Source organism: Daphnia pulicaria, chromosome 1 (assembly GCF_021234035.1).
Source record: "Daphnia pulicaria isolate SC F1-1A chromosome 1, SC_F0-13Bv2, whole genome shotgun sequence".
Classification (NCBI taxonomy): domain Eukaryota; kingdom Metazoa; phylum Arthropoda; class Branchiopoda; order Diplostraca; family Daphniidae; genus Daphnia; species Daphnia pulicaria.
The window spans coordinates 9,525,963-9,544,404 of record NC_060913.1 but is presented as its reverse complement, the minus strand read 5'-3'; the positions used below and the strand labels follow the sequence as shown (position 1 = coordinate 9,544,404).

General features: G+C 39.7%; 5 protein-coding genes across 6 annotated transcripts in view; 2 read left to right on the top strand and 3 right to left on the bottom strand.

Annotated features, from left to right (window-relative positions):
• Nucleotides 1-326: 326 nt before the first annotated feature.
• On the bottom strand, nucleotides 327-3,749 carry LOC124349167 (aminopeptidase Q-like). Its single transcript, XM_046799656.1, has 9 exons — nucleotides 3,300-3,749; nucleotides 3,095-3,235; nucleotides 2,645-2,970; nucleotides 2,478-2,583; nucleotides 2,334-2,411; nucleotides 2,106-2,268; nucleotides 2,028-2,033; nucleotides 1,195-1,355; nucleotides 327-1,130 (listed from the first exon to the last, which is right to left on the bottom strand). The coding sequence occupies exons 2-6, from the start codon at nucleotides 3,134-3,136 to the stop codon at nucleotides 2,137-2,139; spliced, it is 684 nt and encodes a 227-aa protein (XP_046655612.1). The 5' UTR covers nucleotides 3,137-3,235; nucleotides 3,300-3,749; the 3' UTR covers nucleotides 327-1,130; nucleotides 1,195-1,355; nucleotides 2,028-2,033; nucleotides 2,106-2,136.
• LOC124334621 (aminopeptidase N-like) lies at nucleotides 806-1,962 on the bottom strand. The gene is made up of 5 exons (XM_046789071.1): nucleotides 1,952-1,962; nucleotides 1,710-1,845; nucleotides 1,538-1,639; nucleotides 1,195-1,355; nucleotides 806-1,130 (listed from the first exon to the last, which is right to left on the bottom strand). Exons 1-5 carry the CDS (start codon nucleotides 1,960-1,962, stop codon nucleotides 806-808), a joined length of 735 nt encoding a protein of 244 aa, XP_046645027.1.
• Nucleotides 3,750-5,408: 1,659 nt separating the features above from the next.
• On the top strand, nucleotides 5,409-6,528 carry LOC124349051 (pre-mRNA-splicing factor SYF2-like). The gene is made up of 2 exons (XM_046799552.1): nucleotides 5,409-5,719; nucleotides 5,860-6,528. Exons 1-2 carry the CDS (start codon nucleotides 5,621-5,623, stop codon nucleotides 6,457-6,459), a joined length of 699 nt encoding a protein of 232 aa, XP_046655508.1. The 5' UTR covers nucleotides 5,409-5,620; the 3' UTR covers nucleotides 6,460-6,528.
• Nucleotides 6,437-9,064, bottom strand: LOC124347534 (transmembrane protein 135-like). The gene is made up of 9 exons (XM_046798459.1): nucleotides 8,609-9,064; nucleotides 8,418-8,548; nucleotides 8,234-8,360; nucleotides 8,012-8,166; nucleotides 7,791-7,926; nucleotides 7,512-7,679; nucleotides 6,897-7,137; nucleotides 6,759-6,825; nucleotides 6,437-6,698 (listed from the first exon to the last, which is right to left on the bottom strand). The coding sequence occupies exons 1-9, from the start codon at nucleotides 8,750-8,752 to the stop codon at nucleotides 6,554-6,556; spliced, it is 1,314 nt and encodes a 437-aa protein (XP_046654415.1). The 5' UTR covers nucleotides 8,753-9,064; the 3' UTR covers nucleotides 6,437-6,553.
• Nucleotides 9,065-13,361: 4,297 nt separating this feature from the next.
• LOC124345974 (neuropeptides capa receptor-like) overlaps nucleotides 13,362-18,442 on the top strand; it is a 31,799-nt gene continuing 26,718 nt past the window's right edge. For both annotated transcript variants that reach the window (XM_046798345.1, XM_046798344.1), the window contains exon 1: nucleotides 13,362-13,995. The gene's annotated coding sequence lies outside the window, so the exon portion shown is untranslated. The remainder of the gene's footprint in view (nucleotides 13,996-18,442) is intronic.

Genomic DNA, 18,442 nt, shown 5'->3' with positions numbered 1-18,442 from the left:
GTATGACTACATCTCCCCGGTAAAACTTGCCTCGTACTTCTCTCTTCTTCTCGGTCCAGATACATATCTCTGGGGGCCGTAGACATTTCCTATAACAGCATGTGCGGGTTAAAACAATGCATCCACTACCCAATGAAACAAATAGCCATGGTTTATTTTTTGTGAAAATCTCCGTCAGTCAAGTTACAAAGACGATGTAGATTTCCGCAAAACTTAACCACCGCTTTTTGTCTCATTGCCGCAGCGGTGGTGGCGGGTTGCGTTTAAACTCGTGCAGTAGTAAACCGTCTTGAACCGGACGCTCTGTTTATTGTTTTAAAAAATAATAATAAAAAACAGTTTTATGTATTAAAATTTTTATTTTTTACAGTCATCACATTGTTAGGGTTTAACATTGGTTTATAGGGTCAAGGGTATAGGTTTAAGGGTTGGTAGGTGTATGTTTGTGGGGTGTGAAGAATTGGAAGGTATAAGTTTGTGGAATTTGGAGATTAATTGGTAGGAATATGTTTGTAGGGTTAAAATTAACTGTTGTTATCCAAACTTGAAATATCCCCCCCCTCCAACATCTACCACTTTCCTTTCCCAAACCCGAAAACATGTTTATTACTTGCTTACATACACATCCCCATATTTTTGGGGGATTTTGCATTATTAAAATAATAATGCAACTACGGTAACACGATAACAGCACGGCCAATTGAATTCGATGAAACTAAAAGTCGATGAAAGTAAAACTTCTGAAACTAAAAGTCCACACAAATCAAAATGTTTTTAAAAAACCCGACGTATTAAAAATCTAAAATTAAATGTGTTCCTGTCGCCCTAGGATCTCCCAGTTGGTCGCCAAAAATGTCAACACCATGGAACGAGCGACGTGATTTTCCGTCATCTTCTCGATGGTGGCGAACGTGTCGGTCGGGTCCTGTTCGATGGTCGGCGAAAACACGCGCGAAAGAAGCTGTTTCAAACGATAACGATCTTGACTGCAACTCATAGCCGATAAGATCTTTGTTCGCTGTGACGACCACATGTCGCAGAGACTAGCTCGCCACGCCCAGTTCCATTCTTCCTTACCATCGTAGCGAATCACCGCACACCAATTGCGCTCCAAATATTCCGTCATTGCCCTGAATTATACGTAGGACCATTTTAAACTGATCAATTCAACTTAAATCATATCAAAGTTGTTACTTTTTCTCTTCGGGGGTGATTGAACCGTCCATTTGAGCGTGAAAGAGGCGCATGACCTGATCGACACACCCACCGTCGTCACTCCAGTTCAGGCAGCCGACTCCATCCAGCGGATCACAAATCGGATCCATTTTCTCGAACTTGAATCTATTGGTGTATTCCTGTCAAAAAGAATGAAGTGATTTATGATATTTGGATCGTGAATGTCAGTTCACGAAACTTTGAACAGATTATAAAGCGATTCGTTGTATCTCGACCGTTCCTGGATCAATTTCAAGTGGAATAAACTGGTAGACTGGACGAACTCGTCGTTGACCAAAGTCAGATACTCGATGAGCTATACAACCACTTGATAGTCCAAATATCCGGCCAGGGCCAGCGTGAAAGCGTCGTCAATCAACTGAGCCCGAGTCACTTTCGGGATGACGGTGTGATTGAGCACCAGCTACTTGGAGTAACGGAAACGGCATTTGAGACAGCCGAATTCGCCCTTTGCCGGCCAGAGAACAACGAACGATCGTATCACTCAGCTGATGGGTCCAAGAGTTCATGATCTTCGTGACGTTCACCGTACGGCCAAATTCGTGGTCCTGGTGCAGTTGCTCGTTCAAAATCTCCATGAAATTTTGACTGTTGACACTCTGGAATTGACTGTGTGAATAAAAAACCAGTCGTTTAAGTGAATTACGAATTTAAAAAGAGATTAAATAATTTGTGATTCGTAAATAATAATTATTATCAATTAAATGTGACTAACTAGCGATACATTTAAGTGATGAGTGCGTTTCTGAATTCCTCATGTCCAACGAAATTGCGCAACATCAGGAATAAACCACTTCCTACGACAGGACAAGATAAGATTTTGAGTATTTTTGTGTCAGAAAAAAAAAAAACTATTAATTTCCTATTACCTTTAATATAGGAAAGTGGATCAACATCTTTTCAGCTTCTTCGGCCGTCTCCACTTGTCAGATAACCGTCAGCGGTTCTGTTCGCTCCTCTTCGAATTTCATGGCGGATCGAATGGATTTGTGGCGTTCGGCTACACAACGATACGTGTCGTTTAGCATTTGCCTAAACAGTAAATTGTAGTTGCAGTTTAAATTATTACGGTATTTGATTTTTAAAATTATTCAGACATAATCGGTTGATTCCATCTCGAAGAGTAAACTCATGCATTCGTTAAACCAAATGTCAATCCACCAATTGGAAGTAACCTTTTAATTTAAAAAAGTTAATTAATTTCCTCATTGGAAAATAATCAATTTTAATCAATTTGTCACCAAGTTGCCGAAAAACTGATGCGCCAACTCGTGCGCCATTATCTGAATGAGAGTAAAACTGTCGTCCTCGCTGTCAGTTTCCTTGTTGTGATAAAGTCGGATTTCCCTTTTTAAAATTAAATTTAATTAGATTTATAATAAAATTTATATAAGTCATTTGATTATACCGAAAGAGGATGAGACCCCAGTTCTCCATGGCCTCAAAATGGAGTTGAATTGGCGAGGTAATTAAATCAATTTTGGGTAAAGTGAACGGCTGACGGACATATTTCACCAAATAGTTGAGCAGGTCGCCGGCGACCGCCATGGATTCCTTGAGATGAGGAAGCTGGTCCGGCCGTCCCCAGAAGCGCAACTTGACGGACCGGTCGCCGTCCAACTTATAAATCGTCTCCAAACTCTCATAGTCCGTCACGAACATGGCCAATAAATAGGTGGGCATGGGCGGCGACCGTGAAAATGACGTCCACATCCAATCGCGCGTGGTTGCCATTTTGTAACATCAAAGTTAACACACACTTTATCGCGCAACTTTTCACCGTTATAAAGGAACATCCATGAATACATATAAGGAGAAAAGGTCAATTTTGGCACGACAGATCGCCAGGGACTTGCATGGCACGGCTGGAAATTTCGGGCATGTTGGACAGGGTCGTCATGGCGTTTCTGTGACCGACAACCACGTCAAATGTCGTTTTAAATCCCGGCTCGTCCAGGCACGAAAGAACTCGACGGGCCTCGGTCGCCAGCAGAACCAACTAAAAATCCAATCATTTAACATGTTAAAAATTCAAAAGTGAATTCAAGGAATTATTTCCTTACCCCGGGTGGCAGCAGGAAGTGCCGTCGTTCTTGTAATTGGCTCTGTGAAATCCTCTCTAACCTTGCCCAGGTAATACAAACCGGTACTTGTGACCCTTGAGCAAAACCTGTTTGAGAACGATGCTCATTTGCTGCCGCTCCGGCTCCTCCTGGATCGTCTGAAATTCCTTTGAGGTTTGAACGAAAAGACCCGAGAAGCAGAGATCCTCCAGCTGGAGAAATCGGTCGTCGATGGCCGGATTGACAGCGGCCATTTCGTTCCCGACACTCCGCACGCTGACGTCGATGATGGTGAGCTCGACTGTGTGGAATGTGGTCAAATTGGTCGTCCTGGTCGGATGGACGTCGATGTAAACGTGGTCGCACAGGCGCGGGCTGCCGCCTTTGATGACGGGCAACAGGACCAGGTCCTGGTAGTGGAGGGGATTGAGGAAAGGATCGATCCTGTGTCCGTCACTCATTACATTGGAGGCGAGCAGGAATAAAATAAATCGGATGAATATCAAACGCATTTTCCAACTTGAATCAATCGACACAAATAAAATATTTTGAATTAAATTCGGTGATCAGGCAGATAGTTAACTTTGAGGGTATAGAAGTGCGCTGGTGGACGGTCCACAGGCAACAACGAACAAACTGACAGGAAAACCACGAAGAAGGTGGTGGCTAAAGGGCTAGCCTAAGCGCCCCAAAATTGAAAACAAATCTGGCTGCCAGATGTTCTCAGTGTCCAAGTAATAATAATTAAAATTTCAAAAAAATTACAACCAAATCCATATGGACTTCAGTTTACTTGGCCAATTTGGCAATTTGATGGATTGAACAGTCTATGAGAACATACTAAACCTATAACCAAAATATAACGAGTCTTGTAGTAGAGTACTCTAAAGTGAATCAAGTATTCTTTATGTATCAACCTATCTTGCGTAAACCATTTTCTCTTTCAAAATTCATAACTAAATGCATATGATTGAGAGCCTTATTGTAAAAACAAGTTTACCAACTTACTTACTTTAAATTGTTCTTTAGTGTTTCTGCATATGACAAAACCACAAAAGCTACAACCAGTACAGGTAGCAAGCCTGCAAGAGGAACACCTTTCACCAACTGGTCGTAATGAATCCATGTGCACATTGGACTGCAATGAAGAAGCTCAGACTTCACCAGTCTATTAATAGAAAAATAAAAAGTCAATTACTAACAGGAAAACCATCAAATAACTAATGTGTAACCTTAGGGTTAAAAATTTGATCAACACAATTACTTTTACTGTTCTGAAGAATTTCGGCATGTGACGAAACGTACAGCCGGTACATGCAGCAAGAGACGACATTTTGAGAAAATGTACAACAGTTTCAGGCCACGGAATCAGATGGAATTGACCGAATTGCGAAGTATAAATTGTAGGAAATGGTACCTGTGAATTAAGCAAAATTTACATTTGATAACCTCAAAGAATACAATTAGCAATTACCATTTCGTTTGACGAAAAATTTCAGGAAAAAGTGTATCCCGTAATAACTAACGTACGTTCTCAAACAGTGTCTCGTTAAGAAATGACATTCTTTTTCTAAAGAAGACACCCGCGCCGTCTAGTGGACTTAATTTTAGTTCGACTTAATTTTAGCCACCTAGTGACAAAGTCAGCTACCTGCGTTAATTAACAAGGACGAAGGGCTGTTTGTGATTGATGATGAAAATAGCAATGTCTTGCGGTAAGCAAGCCTGATTTTTCTTCTACGAGCTATTATTCAAGCCTTGAATAATATAACTATAAGTCTGTAACATAAGGAAAATCACCGAGGAGCCCTTTCTACGAGAGAGCTTAAGTTAAGCGTGTAAAGTTCCACAGATGGCGCGGTCAAATTTTCCCGATTGAGATTTCAAGCAAAATGCTGGTGCTCGTAAAATAATCGGCTATAAACTATTTTAATATAAAAAAATGAAAACTAATTCTTATTGCAAATGTACATAGCCTATATTAGCAGTATAAATAAATAAGAAACATGTTTACATTTTGAAAAAGTTGATCTTCACCGTCGCTAGAACGCGCTGACGTCCATTCAACCTTGGAAAAAAGAAGGCAGGGAGTGCGTCAAAATCAAACATCAGGCCTTAACCATTCAGTTTCAGAAGGTGGTTAAGTCGTTAAGAGATCTGACAAAATCGATGCCATTTTGGTTTGCATTGTAAACAATTGTACTGAGTATAGAGTTTGTATTTGAGTCTTTGAGATACAGTCGCTTCCAAGACGAGAACATCGTTTAATTTTAGAAAATCTACATCTTATATTTGATTCATTAAGTAGAATTGGTTTCAAAATGTCTGACACACCAGGTACATCAAAATCCGATGCGAGTGTTTCAATGTCTAAACAAGCAGAGAGAATGCAAAAATTGCGACAGCTACATTCTCGTCGGGTAAGATGAAGTTTTACATTTATTTGAAATTCAACTTGTAAGAATATTTATATGTATCTTAGTATTACATCTATGTATTGTTTTTGAGTTTAAAAAGATTTTAAATTTAAATAATTTGTTGGGATTCTTGTTTTATACAGAATGAAGCACGACAAAAGAACCACCAAGAAGTTCTGGAGGAAAACAAACGAAGCAAATTACCTACAAACTGGGAAGCTAAAAAAGTCCGTGCTGATTGGATTTTACAGACTGAAGCTGAACGAGAAGAGGCTGCAAAACTTGGCAAAGACTATTCTCGCACAAAGTTGCTGGAAGTTGGGGCTGATGAAGCTGAACGCAAAGAAAGAAGAAACATGAGAAAGAATCCAGATAAAGGATTTGCAGATTTTGAACAGGCAACATTTCGTCAATATTCTAGGTTGGTCCAAGAAATTAAACCAAATATGGAAGAATATGAGAAGACAAAAGCTACCCTGGGCGATGCATTTTATGCTGAAAAAAATACAATCGTTCATGGATTACATAAAGATTCTCCTGAAGCCATGAATCGTATGGTTGAAGACTTACACAAGCAAATTGAAAAGCGAGAAAAGTACAGTCGGCGTAGACGTCATGATGATGACGCAGAAATCGATTATATTAATGAGAGAAACATGCGCTTCAATAAGAAATTGGATCGTTTCTACGGGGAATTTACTACTGAAATTAAGCAAAATCTTGAGCGTGGTACAGCCATTTAATAACTGAAAATGTTCGCTGTTCAAATTAATATCTCGACTACATTTTTGAAATATAAACATTTAAAAATACAGAATTGTAATGTTCTATCTATATTTAATATTCATCTTTGTGACCTTGAAGCCATTGTTTGAACTGATCACTAATATGGTTGCTTTCATATTCTGGATTGAAATTTGGCAACATTTTTGAACTTTGAAGACCCAAGCAATCTAGCGATTTTCGATTTAGATGTGAAATTCTGTAAATTAATGTAGAAATCGTTGAAATACGATGACCTTTAAAATGGTAACAAAAATACCTGCTTCCAGTTATCTTCATCAGAAATTTCCAATATGAAGGTTTTAAATTATGAGGTTCCATTACCGCTAAAGAATTAAATTAAACGCGTTATTGGTGTTATCTTTTGTCAATTAATTTTTCTAGTAAATGTGCAAACCTGCATGAAACAAAATAGAAGTAGATAAACTATACAAGAAAGAAGCAAATCCTGGTACTTTCATCAAATATCCAGCCTCTATCCCTTCATAATATAGCACTTCAAGAGTTTTCCAGGCAAGATAAAGGATAAGTGTTGAATTTCTATAAAATCCTACACTTATTCCAGCCAATAGGCCAGCTAAAATAGAGTGACTTTTTCTGTTGGAATCTTGAAGCCAGCGGAGGGCACAATAAACAGCCTTGTAAAGGAAGAATCGTATTATTTTGTGTGCTCAAATGTTGAACGATTGTTATAAAGCACAACAGAAATTGTATCCGAATAATACAGTTAATGGTATAAGAACTAAAGTACGTACTGTACATGGCTAATAGATTTGCAACAGTGGACAATTTAATTATGCATGCCAGATTTACATTTTTTTAGCACTACCACATTTACATACTGTAAACAACACTAAGCTCCCTTCTTGTTCATTTTTAAGCAGTGTGTTCACGGAATAAGCTTACACCCGCCATTGTATTATATGTAACGAAAACGAAGCTTCATATGTAATTTATAGATATATACATTCAAATAAAACTTTTTAATTAGTTGGTAGATGAAAATACTCACTTGATATATTGTAGCCAATGACGCAATGAAAGCACCGAAGCGCACATGTTTCATCCCCTTTAGGAGCAGCAACAGATTCGATGGTTTTCTCATAATAAGAGGGAAAGACAAAATCGCGGAAACAGAAGCATGAAGGCCCCATCCACACAAGAATCGTTTGAATAATACCTAAATGATCAATTGTAAGCACTATTAAAACGAAAGGTTGAAAAATGTTGAATGTAACTGCATGATGGAAAGTTAGAACTGGCTATAAATTGGAATAGGCAGAAAAATCACTTGAAAAGAATTTTGAAGACACCCTTGAGTATGAGGACATAGTGGATGACTTTTATGCCAAATGCCTTTACCAAGTGGTGTTTTCACCGTGGGTAAGTTTGACGTCGACCTAATTTCCCCTTCCCCAACTAGAGCCCTAGAAATGTTATTTTCGATTAATACTGCAGTTCTGTTAACAAGATGTACACATTTTGTTACTTATCTTCAACACTGTGTCATACCTTAGAAGCTTGAATAAAAAATTATTGCGATCTTGAGTGGCCTGGAACCACCGGAACAGGCCTGCTAGCGTAAGAGAAAATATGATAATATCTCCATGTGGAATTGGTGTCAAGAATCTTCTGGCTACTAGTTGGTTATAGATTGTTTCAGAAGCCTACAAAAAGCCATACAAATTTGAAGCACACAAATTATCTGTTAAAATTAAACGCTTTGGAACAAACCACATTGGTGACATAAATTGCTAATGCAGGCCTTCTTGTAGGTCTTTCAACTAATATTGCTATTAGATTTGCTATGAATGAAGGAAAAAAGCCACTGCTTAATACTCCAAACCGACCAAAAATTTTCCTGCACAGTATTACAATAATTAGATAAGTTATTACAAATTTATAAACTAAAAGGTACCTGCAGATACAAAAGGCACTAATGAAACAAAATCCATTACAAGCAAGGAAAAACGATGACTGTACTATGCTCGAAAAGATTCTTTTACACTGAGCAACATTAGGTAACTTCCCACTTAACAGGGCTGATAACTGTGAACAGGAAACCAGATTAATTATTAGTGTGGAATATTTTAAACAATAAATACATACCAAATAAACTGATGAGTAGATTTTGAGTCCCTCCTCAAAACATGACAAACCTACACCAGATGAAGCACTTGGACAAAAGGGAGTCCAAGTGTGTCCCACCTCATAGCAAGAAAATGGTAAATCATGCTTGCTGAATGCAACCATTTTGAAAACGAAGTCTGAGCCAACGAGATTCAATAGCTAAAACAGCTTTAATATCGAGAGCGACCAATATCAATGGGGTGATGATCTTTTATCTAAAGATTACTATCATCGAAACATTCTAGATTATGACTTGAAGCAACGGGCTGAACAGATAGGAAAACAAAAACAACAGCTAAATAAGAAATAAACAAATATTTTGATATAGATTTTTCAATAGTGCCAGCACAGAAACTTCGATTAGCTGCAGGTCACATTCTAAAACAGATAAATGAAAAATAAAAACTTGTTTTGTTTATTTATTATTGAACAGCGTTGCGACCAGTTTTTTCTTTTCTTTTTAAAGGCCATTTGAATACGTTTGCTCAAATAATTTAGAGTATAGATTACATGTACTTCTAGAAATAAAGTTCATGAACTAGAACACCCATTTTATTAATCCAAAATTCCAAAAACCTATTTTGAGATGAAAGAAAAAGGGGTATTGCAATTTTCCTTCACGACAAGGGTATGTTAAATGTTACCGATGTCAGCTTTGTGCGAAGGCTTTCGTCAGTCACATTTACGTCCGCCAACGCTAGATGGTATGCACATTCAAATTTGAAAACCAACACATTTGAAATAAGGAATTAATGGCATTAACCATTAAGGTCATTCACGAAGAGTTGGTCCCGTGAGCGCTACTCTAATTCAAGGAAGGATGCGCGTGCGATTGGAAACTACATCTATAGCCCTCATTTCCGCTACGCCTTTACGCATACAGCCTTTTCTTTATTCGTTTCGTAATTTCTTCTTTATTAGATGGATTGCCACCTTCGAACATACTATACCGTTTACCCTGTCCTTCTTATAGCAATCAACGATGCCAATGTCTGTTGTTGCTTTTGGGGGTCTTCTTTTTAAATACGATATTCTCCTATCTGTTTCAACTGTGATGTGTAAATCGTCGCCTTACTATGATTACACTACATTTTCTCGAGATCTTGTTTGATGTCAAAGCTCAGCAAAACTCAAACTTATTGTAGACGATTATCCGGGATTATCTTAGTACCATCATCACGGTGTTTTTAGCTACATAAACTTTGAATTTCATTTTTCTGAATAGATATGTTTTATTATACATATTTCTTCTGATTTCCTTTTCTAGTTCGGGGAACTTAACGATTCTGGACGTTAGTGACTGAACGTGCGGACTCGGCACAAGTTGGTTGATGACGCCAACAACAACATGAAAAGTGCAAGGCACCTGGAAAACGTTCTTGTGTAACGACCGCGCCATGTCTAATATTTATGAATGGAGCACAATCTTTTAGAGTTGACGGTGGTCCACTTTGTCATGGAAGGGCACTGGACCATTGCACATCAAAGACACGCCCAAAGGCGGCAACAACTTATCTGCTCAACAACCGTCCATCAGTCATAAAGAGCCGGTTGAAGACAACAAAGAAACGGAATAGACTTGTTGGCAGCATCATCAACATGCAAAGAAATCTGACAAGTAATTTTCCATGTCATCTTTTTTCTCTGATGGCGTCTATCTATTCACCAATACAAGAAATCTTAATGATATGCTTAATAACATTATGCATCATTTGAATTTTTGGGCTTTTAAAAATATTGTTTGGAATAGTATAGATGACTATATATTTTGTGATTTGTGTGATGTCTATTCGTGCGACAAATAAACAAATATAAGGTTATAAATGATGTAGTTCAACTATACCCATGCCACCCACCCACCCCATTTGAGACCAATATCAATCGCCCTGTTTGCTCACTCGAATGAATATTATAATCAAGTTGTTCAATCTACCGTGCGCAGGATAGTGCCGACAAATGTAAATGATTTATAGCGCCATCCACGATATTGCTTTAATAGATTAATTTATATTTTGATAATAATGCAGTAAATGCGGGTTGATAAAATAGTATGAGAAGAATTGACTGTCCAGATAAACGCAAGTGTAGTACACTAACAACACACATAAAAGCTCGTTTTGCTTACACATTATCTTTGAATTAAATGATGAGCTCTTCAATGCGGCGTGGGCTTCTGGTGACTAATCAAAAAGGTTTTTATCGTTCCCCCATTAAATGCCGTACGTACTATACAGTATATTGTAGTTGATTGAACATGAATTTGCACTATACATTTTCTTCCACGGGTGTACTTGGTTGTATTTTTATTGGGAGATGAAAGTCATCCAAAAGGTACTATATACCGGTAGTTATATGCCCCTTTCAAAACAACTTGCAGTTAAGTGTACTCCGCCAATAAATCAATAAGTTTATTGTTGACCTAAACCTGGGTCAATGGGTGCTGCACTTAAACAGAAACGAAAAAGAATTGCCCGATCTCTAATCAGCAGAGCTTACATAGAGGCATGCCTGGCAATTTCAAGAGCAATTTGCGTGCGAATCAATTCGTCCAAAATTGTAACTTGCTAGACCATCAATAACATGCCTATATTATACACGTCGGGAGCTGCTTTACATTTGTATCCAGATTCAGTCCCAAAAGCCCTTGGTCGGTATTCAATACTACTTTGTTCTGCTGAGAGACACATCAACTCTGAATAACCGCTCTGAATGAACATGTACAGTACATATATATTAGCTTCTTTGTGTGCGAAACTGACTGGCATCAGTCCTTGAATACCGTATCATCTCCCATTCTATTTCTGCCGCTCCTCAAAGTGACACAATAAGTCATAATGTTCAGCCATATCCTTGAAACCATTTCCGAATGTATACCATGCTACGATGACGGCACATTTCTGGACGTGGCGTCGAGGTCAACTTTGGATCGATAATGGTCATCTATACTGAATGTATTATTATCAAGGATTGTTGAAAGGAAACAACTGTGGCGGCTATGTTTGTATACTACAGTGTCTTGAATTCGAGTTCTCGAAGGGCCACTACACTCGCAATAAATAAACAGCACACGCTTGTGCGAGACCGTGGAACGCGTTGGAACAGATAATAGACGGCCCGGAATCGCCCGGAATCGCCCGGAATGAAAACAGCACTGTGGCCAATGTTGTAAAGCGAGATATGACGAACGCGAAAATATAAAAAGACGAATGTACATCCTTGTAACAGATTACTAAACTTTGTTATGGTTACAACACCAGTATACACAACATTTCGACAGCAGCAGCACCATGCAACTGATGTAAACATTTTCCCATTTATAAGCTGGCTTGTATGGACATTTCCCTAATTCTGACGAGTTAGTCTGTTGTCTTATATAGCCAGTCAATCATATTATAATAGGCTGGCTCTCCGCTATATCTTTTGTTTTATGCGCTTTCAATTTGTTCTTCAAGGTTGGTGATTATACCTATGGCGATGCGCGTGATTACAATTCGCGCACCAATCCTCTGCTGCTGAGCGAGACCAGAATATCAATCGGATATATAATGACTCGGCCCTCCTTGAGATGCCGAGTTCTCTTATTATGCCGGTGATCAAGAGAGATTGATTGACGCCATCATCAATTGTGCGCGCTATAAGCTATTATATGGGTATATACACTTCTTCTTCTTCTCCTATTTGTGTGTGATAGCCTTCGTGCGACTCATTCCATATCGTCGCTTGGCAATCTACGCGGCTATTCATAGAAACTCCAATGGAAAAAAGAGAAAAGAAAAAATGTTCCGTGTGAAAAACAATGGGTCACGGATATATAGGCGGCGGTATAAGGACAACATCACGTCGTAAGGTCAGCGCTGTGTGCACAAGGACGGAGCTCAACATTTTTGGATAGTTTTATTCTCTGTTGGGAAAAAAAAAGGCAGCGTGGATTCTGCTGTCCATTTGACCCCCAGCTCGCGACTCTAATTCCGACACAGACCCCAGAGCGCGCAGTCGATAGACGCAGACACACGCATATATAAAAGCAGCAACAAACAACAACAAAAAAGTCTAAGCGAGATAAAAATGTAAAACGAAGCGGGACTCGATGTGTGGTATGCGTGAGTTCTGCATTCGAAAAAATAAAAAATAAAATAAAATAAAGGTTTGGTGGACGATGGGTGAGGGTGGAGAGATGGAAAGATAGAGAGAAAAAAAGCTGAAAGGAGGAGACGAAACGATGGGATGTGCTTGGCTAGCAGCAGCTAGCAGCACGCACAGCACACACACACATCTGGATACATCCAAGAGAGAGACGGGTGGGGGGTGGGGGGGTGTAAACTGAAAGAGAGACGGGCAGAAGGGATCCGAGCGGTAGTAGCGAACTGGCGAGCTCAACATTTTTGGATAGTTTTATTCTCTGTTGGGAAAAAAAAAGGCAGCGTGGATTCTGCTGTCCATTTGACCCCCAGCTCGCGACTCTAATTCCGACACAGACCCCAGAGCGCGCAGTCGATAGACGCAGACACACGCATATATAAAAGCAGCAACAAACAACAACAAAAAAGTCTAAGCGAGATAAAAATGTAAAACGAAGCGGGACTCGATGTGTGGTATGCGTGAGTTCTGCATTCGAAAAAATAAAAAATAAAATAAAATAAAGGTTTGGTGGACGATGGGTGAGGGTGGAGAGATGGAAAGATAGAGAGAAAAAAAGCTGAAAGGAGGAGACGAAACGATGGGATGTGCTTGGCTAGCAGCAGCTAGCAGCACGCACAGCACACACACACATCTGGATATATCCAAGAGAGAGACGGGTGGGTGGGGGCAGGGTGTAAACTGAAAGAGAGACGGGCAGAAGGGATCCGAGCGGTAGTAGCGAACTGAGTCGGCCGCAGCCCAAAACTGAGCGCAGTGCGCATTCATCCGCCGAGAAGAGCGGGACAAGGAAATAGCCTCAGCTATACATATACATACAGGAGCAGCATTGCAGCAGCTGTGAAGAGATCTTTTCTCGTATACATTTATATATTTGGTGTATTTACCCAGTGGAAATAGAAAGAAAAGAAAAAGTGATTTGTCGTCCAGCAGAATCCCATCTTGACACAAGGCAAAGACGAGATAGCATTACAACTGTCTTTGATTTTTATTCGTGAGAGTTAGCATCTGCGCCGCATCATTAATTACGTGTTTCATCTTCGGCTACTCGCGCCAACTGACAATCCAATCAAGTGGAGGGTTGAGAAACAAATCTCAAGTCTATATAGGCCTAAGAATCCTGGGCTGCTGCTGCTGCTATATAACATCTATAAGCAACTAAACTCGGCGGTCAGCCCTTCGACCTTGTGACCCACATCCCAACGGCCTTTTTCATTTTGTTGGATTTGGTAAGCTGTGAATATCCGTTATTATATTCAACGCCTAATATAGCGTCCAAGCTTAAAGAAAAAGGAAATATTTTAAATCTAAATTCGATGCTGCGCTGCAGTAACGACCAGTCACGATCCATACCATCCAATCAGCTCTCGTATTCAATGACAGACAAAACAAACGGCTAATAAGTCATTCGAGCTTGTTTGCTTGTTTGTAAGAATCAATATACTATACGACGGGAGTTTCTTTGTAAAAATTGACTTGGGGCCTGGTATATTTTATGTATTCGACCTGCTGTAAAGAAAACAAAGTTTAATTGACTTTAGACTTGAGATAGAAATATTCAAACTCTATAGTATGTATAGTGACGCATTTGATAATAACGAAAATTGATGCGACTGACATGTTGAACAGTTTAGCTCAAACTGGATTGCGCTTATTTTTCTTAGCTTCTTTTTAAAGACGAGTACCTACGATCTTTATTTTGATTATTGTCGAGCGACTCAATTTGAACTAGTCAACTGAATCAAGTTCTCGCAGAGTCGTTACGCGCTCTGGCGTTTTGATGGCGACTGACGTCTTTGATGAGTTCCGAATTGGACTTTCTCAAGTTGATTGGGGAAGACTGACAGTACTAGTAGTAGACAGCCCCAAAAGCAAAAGACGCACATCCGGTCATACACGAAGACGACGATTGAATTTGATAGGCTATGCGGTATATAGGTATATAGTATATATATAAAAATAGACGGCGCAGTTGCGCTGGTCGTGGGAGCAGCAGTTTTCACCGGCTTCACCAGCAGCACCGGCTGTGTCCTATACGCTCAACGTGATTACGCTCGGCTGCTGCTGCTGTCCTCGCGGTTCCGTAAATCAACAGGTCACGTGATGTAGTTACAAGTCCTTACACACCGTCTAGCTATATACTCTCTCTTAAACACATGACTCAATTCTTCAGATATTCTATTGCACAAAAAATTCGTAGCTGTTTTACGTCTAATGTAACTTTATAAGCAGCCATTTATTGGCATTGGAAATTTATTGCGCAGCAGCTCTTCTATTCACTGTCCATATGTTTATTTTTTAAACGAAAAACAAACATAAGGGCCCCATTTTGAATTCACAAAAAAAGCGGGTGGCTTAAAATGGGTAACGCCTTTTTATTTCACCTATTGTCTGTATATACGAAGAGTGAAAGGGTTGAGCCAAGTACGAACACAGTTTGAAATTTCGGTGGCCATTCAGTTCGTGGGTCTGTTTTTGATGATTGAAACAAGCTGTGTAACAGCGCCAGCAGTTTGCTGCGTTCGTGAACGTCTATCCTGCCAACTCAGCAGCAGCAGCAACGACAGAAATTGTACATGCACACACACAGAGAAAAGAATACAACTATAGAAAATAAAATGTGTCTAGCGACGACTCGGTCGCTGGTCTGCTGATAACCGTTGAACGTCGCTCACATGTGCCAACGTTTCCAAGTCGAATCACGCACATCCACACAGCGGCACGGCTGCTTAATGAATTCAGCCAGTCTGGGGTAAATCAGCTTGGTCATGACGGTACACACAGGACGAATTCTCTCTCTGCTATAGCTGAGCGAAACCCTTCATATGCAGCAGCAGCCTATATAAAAAAGAATCGAGACGGAAAAGCTGTGTCTCTCTGTCGCTCTTTTACAATGGGCTACTATGGCAACCGTATATAGCCGGCCTTGTATACCGTCGATCATATAATGGGAATTACGTCTATATCTTTAGCTGACCGGATTGCTTTGGCCGTGGTCCACTAGCTCCCATGCCGTGTCGCTCTCTCTCTCCCCGCCCGCGCTCGTTTCTTCTCCAGCGGAAGGATCTTATAATAGAAGAAAGTATATTATTATCGAACGTAACTAGACGCGCCCTTGAAAGCAACCAAAGCCTCGATGTTGGTAATAAGGCAACAACAGCAACCCCAAAAATAAAAGAAAAAAGAAATAATGGGCCAACCCGAGAGAAAAGAGAGTAAAGAGGTCTTCCATCTATTTCTGCTAGCTATAAATATAATATCGATTGACTCCGGTGCGCGCACCATTAAGGGCACGCCTGAGAATAGGCCCTGCTACATACGGCGTGTACGGGTCCACTCTGCTCCTATAGGTTCAAGTGGTTGTTGTTGCCGGTCACAAAAGGCAGAATATAATAATAATAATAAGAATCTACATAAAAGAATTTAAACTCTCCTGGCCTATCTTATATCCTACATTCGACTAAACCTATATACACACACACGTATAATATGCAAGAATGCACAAGATTGGAATCGCTGGAGAGAAAAAAAGGAAAAAAAGAAGAGATGAGGGTTGACGTCAGGCGATCAGATAGAAATATAAGCTTCACGCTAGATGTATAATAATGCCTGCTGACTGCTGGCATTCGTTGGCAGCAAAGAGGACACGAAGAGCGAGGGGTTCGACCATTCTTTTCTTTTCGGGGCCCTTCCAAGTTGTTGCTTGACAACAATATAACCAGAAATAATGAAAACATTTCTAAAACTAAGAAAATGAAAACAAATATTACGTAGACCGAAATGCTAACCGAGAGCCCGTTCCTGTTGAAATCTACTACACTCGGTTGATTCAAAATAAGACAATCTACATGTTTATACACAATACACCCGTATATAGGGGAGAACGGGGTCATGATGGACACGGGTCATATTGGACAAATGTAATTATTCCCTCAGTTCAGAAGATAAAATTATATTTTTTTATTTTTTATGTAGAATTTAGTGTTTTACATCAGGGATAAACTTTTTATTGAGATCGCGTGATTATTTCGGACGTTATCCCAAATTAAATAAAATAGGGGCGTTTGATGTAATTTTTTTTCGATTTCAATAGCTATAAAATAACATAAAAACGTGATACCTTAAAAAAAAATTATAGATATAACTAGAGCATTCATTCCTTTATGTTTACCGTAAAAATTACATTTTAATGTCAAGTACATTAAAAGATATATGCAAAATACAAAAAAGTGTAGAGTCGGGTCAGATTGGACAGCAGTTTTTGGGGTGTATTTGGACAACGCTAACTATAGCAGTGGGAGGAGCTTAGTAGCCTTAGGGCACAAATTCCCGTAAAATGTCCAATCTAGCCCCCTCTTTACAGAAACACTCATAACTCTTAAGTTTTTTACGCGATTTTATCCATTTTAGCGTGGATGACTAAAGAATGGACGGAGAATTCGAAAATATTTTTTTTAAAATTTTTGTCATGGATCATTGTGCCCTTAATTAGCACTGTCCAATCTCAGACATCGCCTGTCCAGTTTGACCCCACGTTTTTTCACGAAGGTACAAAAAATTGACTTTGTAAAAATCGTTACAACTCCTTTATTTTCAAACGGAAAAAAAAATAAAAAATATAGTAGGTAGACAAGAGGATACTTTACAATGTATGTAAAAAATATTTCATAAAAGATAAATACAAAAAGAAATAATTGAAAAATAAAAATTTTGTCCAAGATGACCCCGTTCTCCCCTATTCTCTATATGCAATTCTTTTTGTGACCTTTTGTGCTGCAATTTTTTGAAAATGGGCGCGCGCTACCATTTTCTTGTGTAAATCGCACGAGAGAAGCGGTAGCGCCATCCATTTTGTTTTTTTCGCCGTTGCGGAAATTTCAAACCGAAATATAAATTCAGTGGAAAGTAACAAGAAATGGGAGGGCAGCAGCCCCCATCACTAAAGAGCAACGCCTAACAAAGCAGCGAGCTGGCCTTTTTTGGCATCGCAACTCTTGGCACTAGCCGCCGCCGCGTCTTAATGTCCTCGCCGTGTATAGTTCGTCGTCGTCATTGTCGGAGCTGCATGGGTAAATCATTGGACGCTCGAGTCAAAAGGATAGATGGACTTGCTCATTTCACAGCAGGCCAGCTGCTAGAGATGTTTACATCAGTGGCGTTGCGGAGGACGATATGGATGGAAAACAACAAGAAGCAAAGGTGGTAACGAGGATCGGACTTGGGAGTTTGAGATAACTCGACTCCAAAAAAAGTAGCTATATGTTAGCGCAGACAGCAGCAGCATTCCATTTGGCCACACTGAGCTCAGTCCGATAATAGCGATCGTCTGCTGGGATAGAGGATAGTCCAAACGACGATACACTCGTCGAAGAAGGTGAAGGTCAAGTGTGTATTGGGCAACGCGTCGAAACAAAACAACCAGTGTAATAAGGAGCAGTATATACTCAACGTCAAAGTCAGTTGAGTTATTACCACGAGTTCAACGACTTGAGCTTCACTAAGGCAATTTCGGCGGTGCCATCGGGAAAACCTTTTGAACTCATCTATTGCCAGCGCAAACGAACGGATATGCAAAGTATCCGCATACTGCATAACCCGGTTTACACAACCAACAACAACAACAGCCCAAAAGAAATGCTCAGATTTCAAAGAAATTCAAAGAATACCACAAAAAAA

Excerpts from the sequence above, each read along its gene's own strand:
- LOC124334621 (XM_046789071.1), bottom strand. Across the intron at positions 1,640-1,709 it reads ATCAGCTGAGTGATACGATC|CTGGTGCTCAATCACACCGT; the intron begins GTTCGTTGTTCT and ends TACTCCAAGTAG. Across the intron at positions 1,356-1,537 it reads ATTTGGACTATCAAGTGGTT|GAATACACCAATAGATTCAA; the intron begins GTATAGCTCATC and ends TCTTTTTGACAG.
- LOC124349167 (XM_046799656.1), bottom strand. The coding sequence starts at position 3,136 with ATGACGACCCTGTCCAACATGCCCGAAATTTCCAGCCGTGCC. Across the intron at positions 2,971-3,094 it reads CCGAAATTTCCAGCCGTGCC|ATGGCAACCACGCGCGATTG; the intron begins ATGCAAGTCCCT and ends TGATGTTACAAA. Across the intron at positions 2,412-2,477 it reads ATCAGTTTTTCGGCAACTTG|GTTACTTCCAATTGGTGGAT; the intron begins GTGACAAATTGA and ends TTAAATTAAAAG.
- LOC124349051 (XM_046799552.1), top strand. The coding sequence starts at position 5,621 with ATGTCTGACACACCAGGTACATCAAAATCCGATGCGAGTGTTTCAATG. Across the intron at positions 5,720-5,859 it reads GACAGCTACATTCTCGTCGG|AATGAAGCACGACAAAAGAA; the intron begins GTAAGATGAAGT and ends TGTTTTATACAG.
- LOC124347534 (XM_046798459.1), bottom strand. The coding sequence starts at position 8,752 with ATGGTTGCATTCAGCAAGCATGATTTACCATTTTCTTGCTATGAGGTG. Across the intron at positions 7,680-7,790 it reads GTCTTCAAAATTCTTTTCAA|GTATTATTCAAACGATTCTT; the intron begins GTGATTTTTCTG and ends TTGATCATTTAG. Across the intron at positions 6,826-6,896 it reads TTCTATTTTGTTTCATGCAG|CGGTAATGGAACCTCATAAT; the intron begins GTTTGCACATTT and ends TTAATTCTTTAG.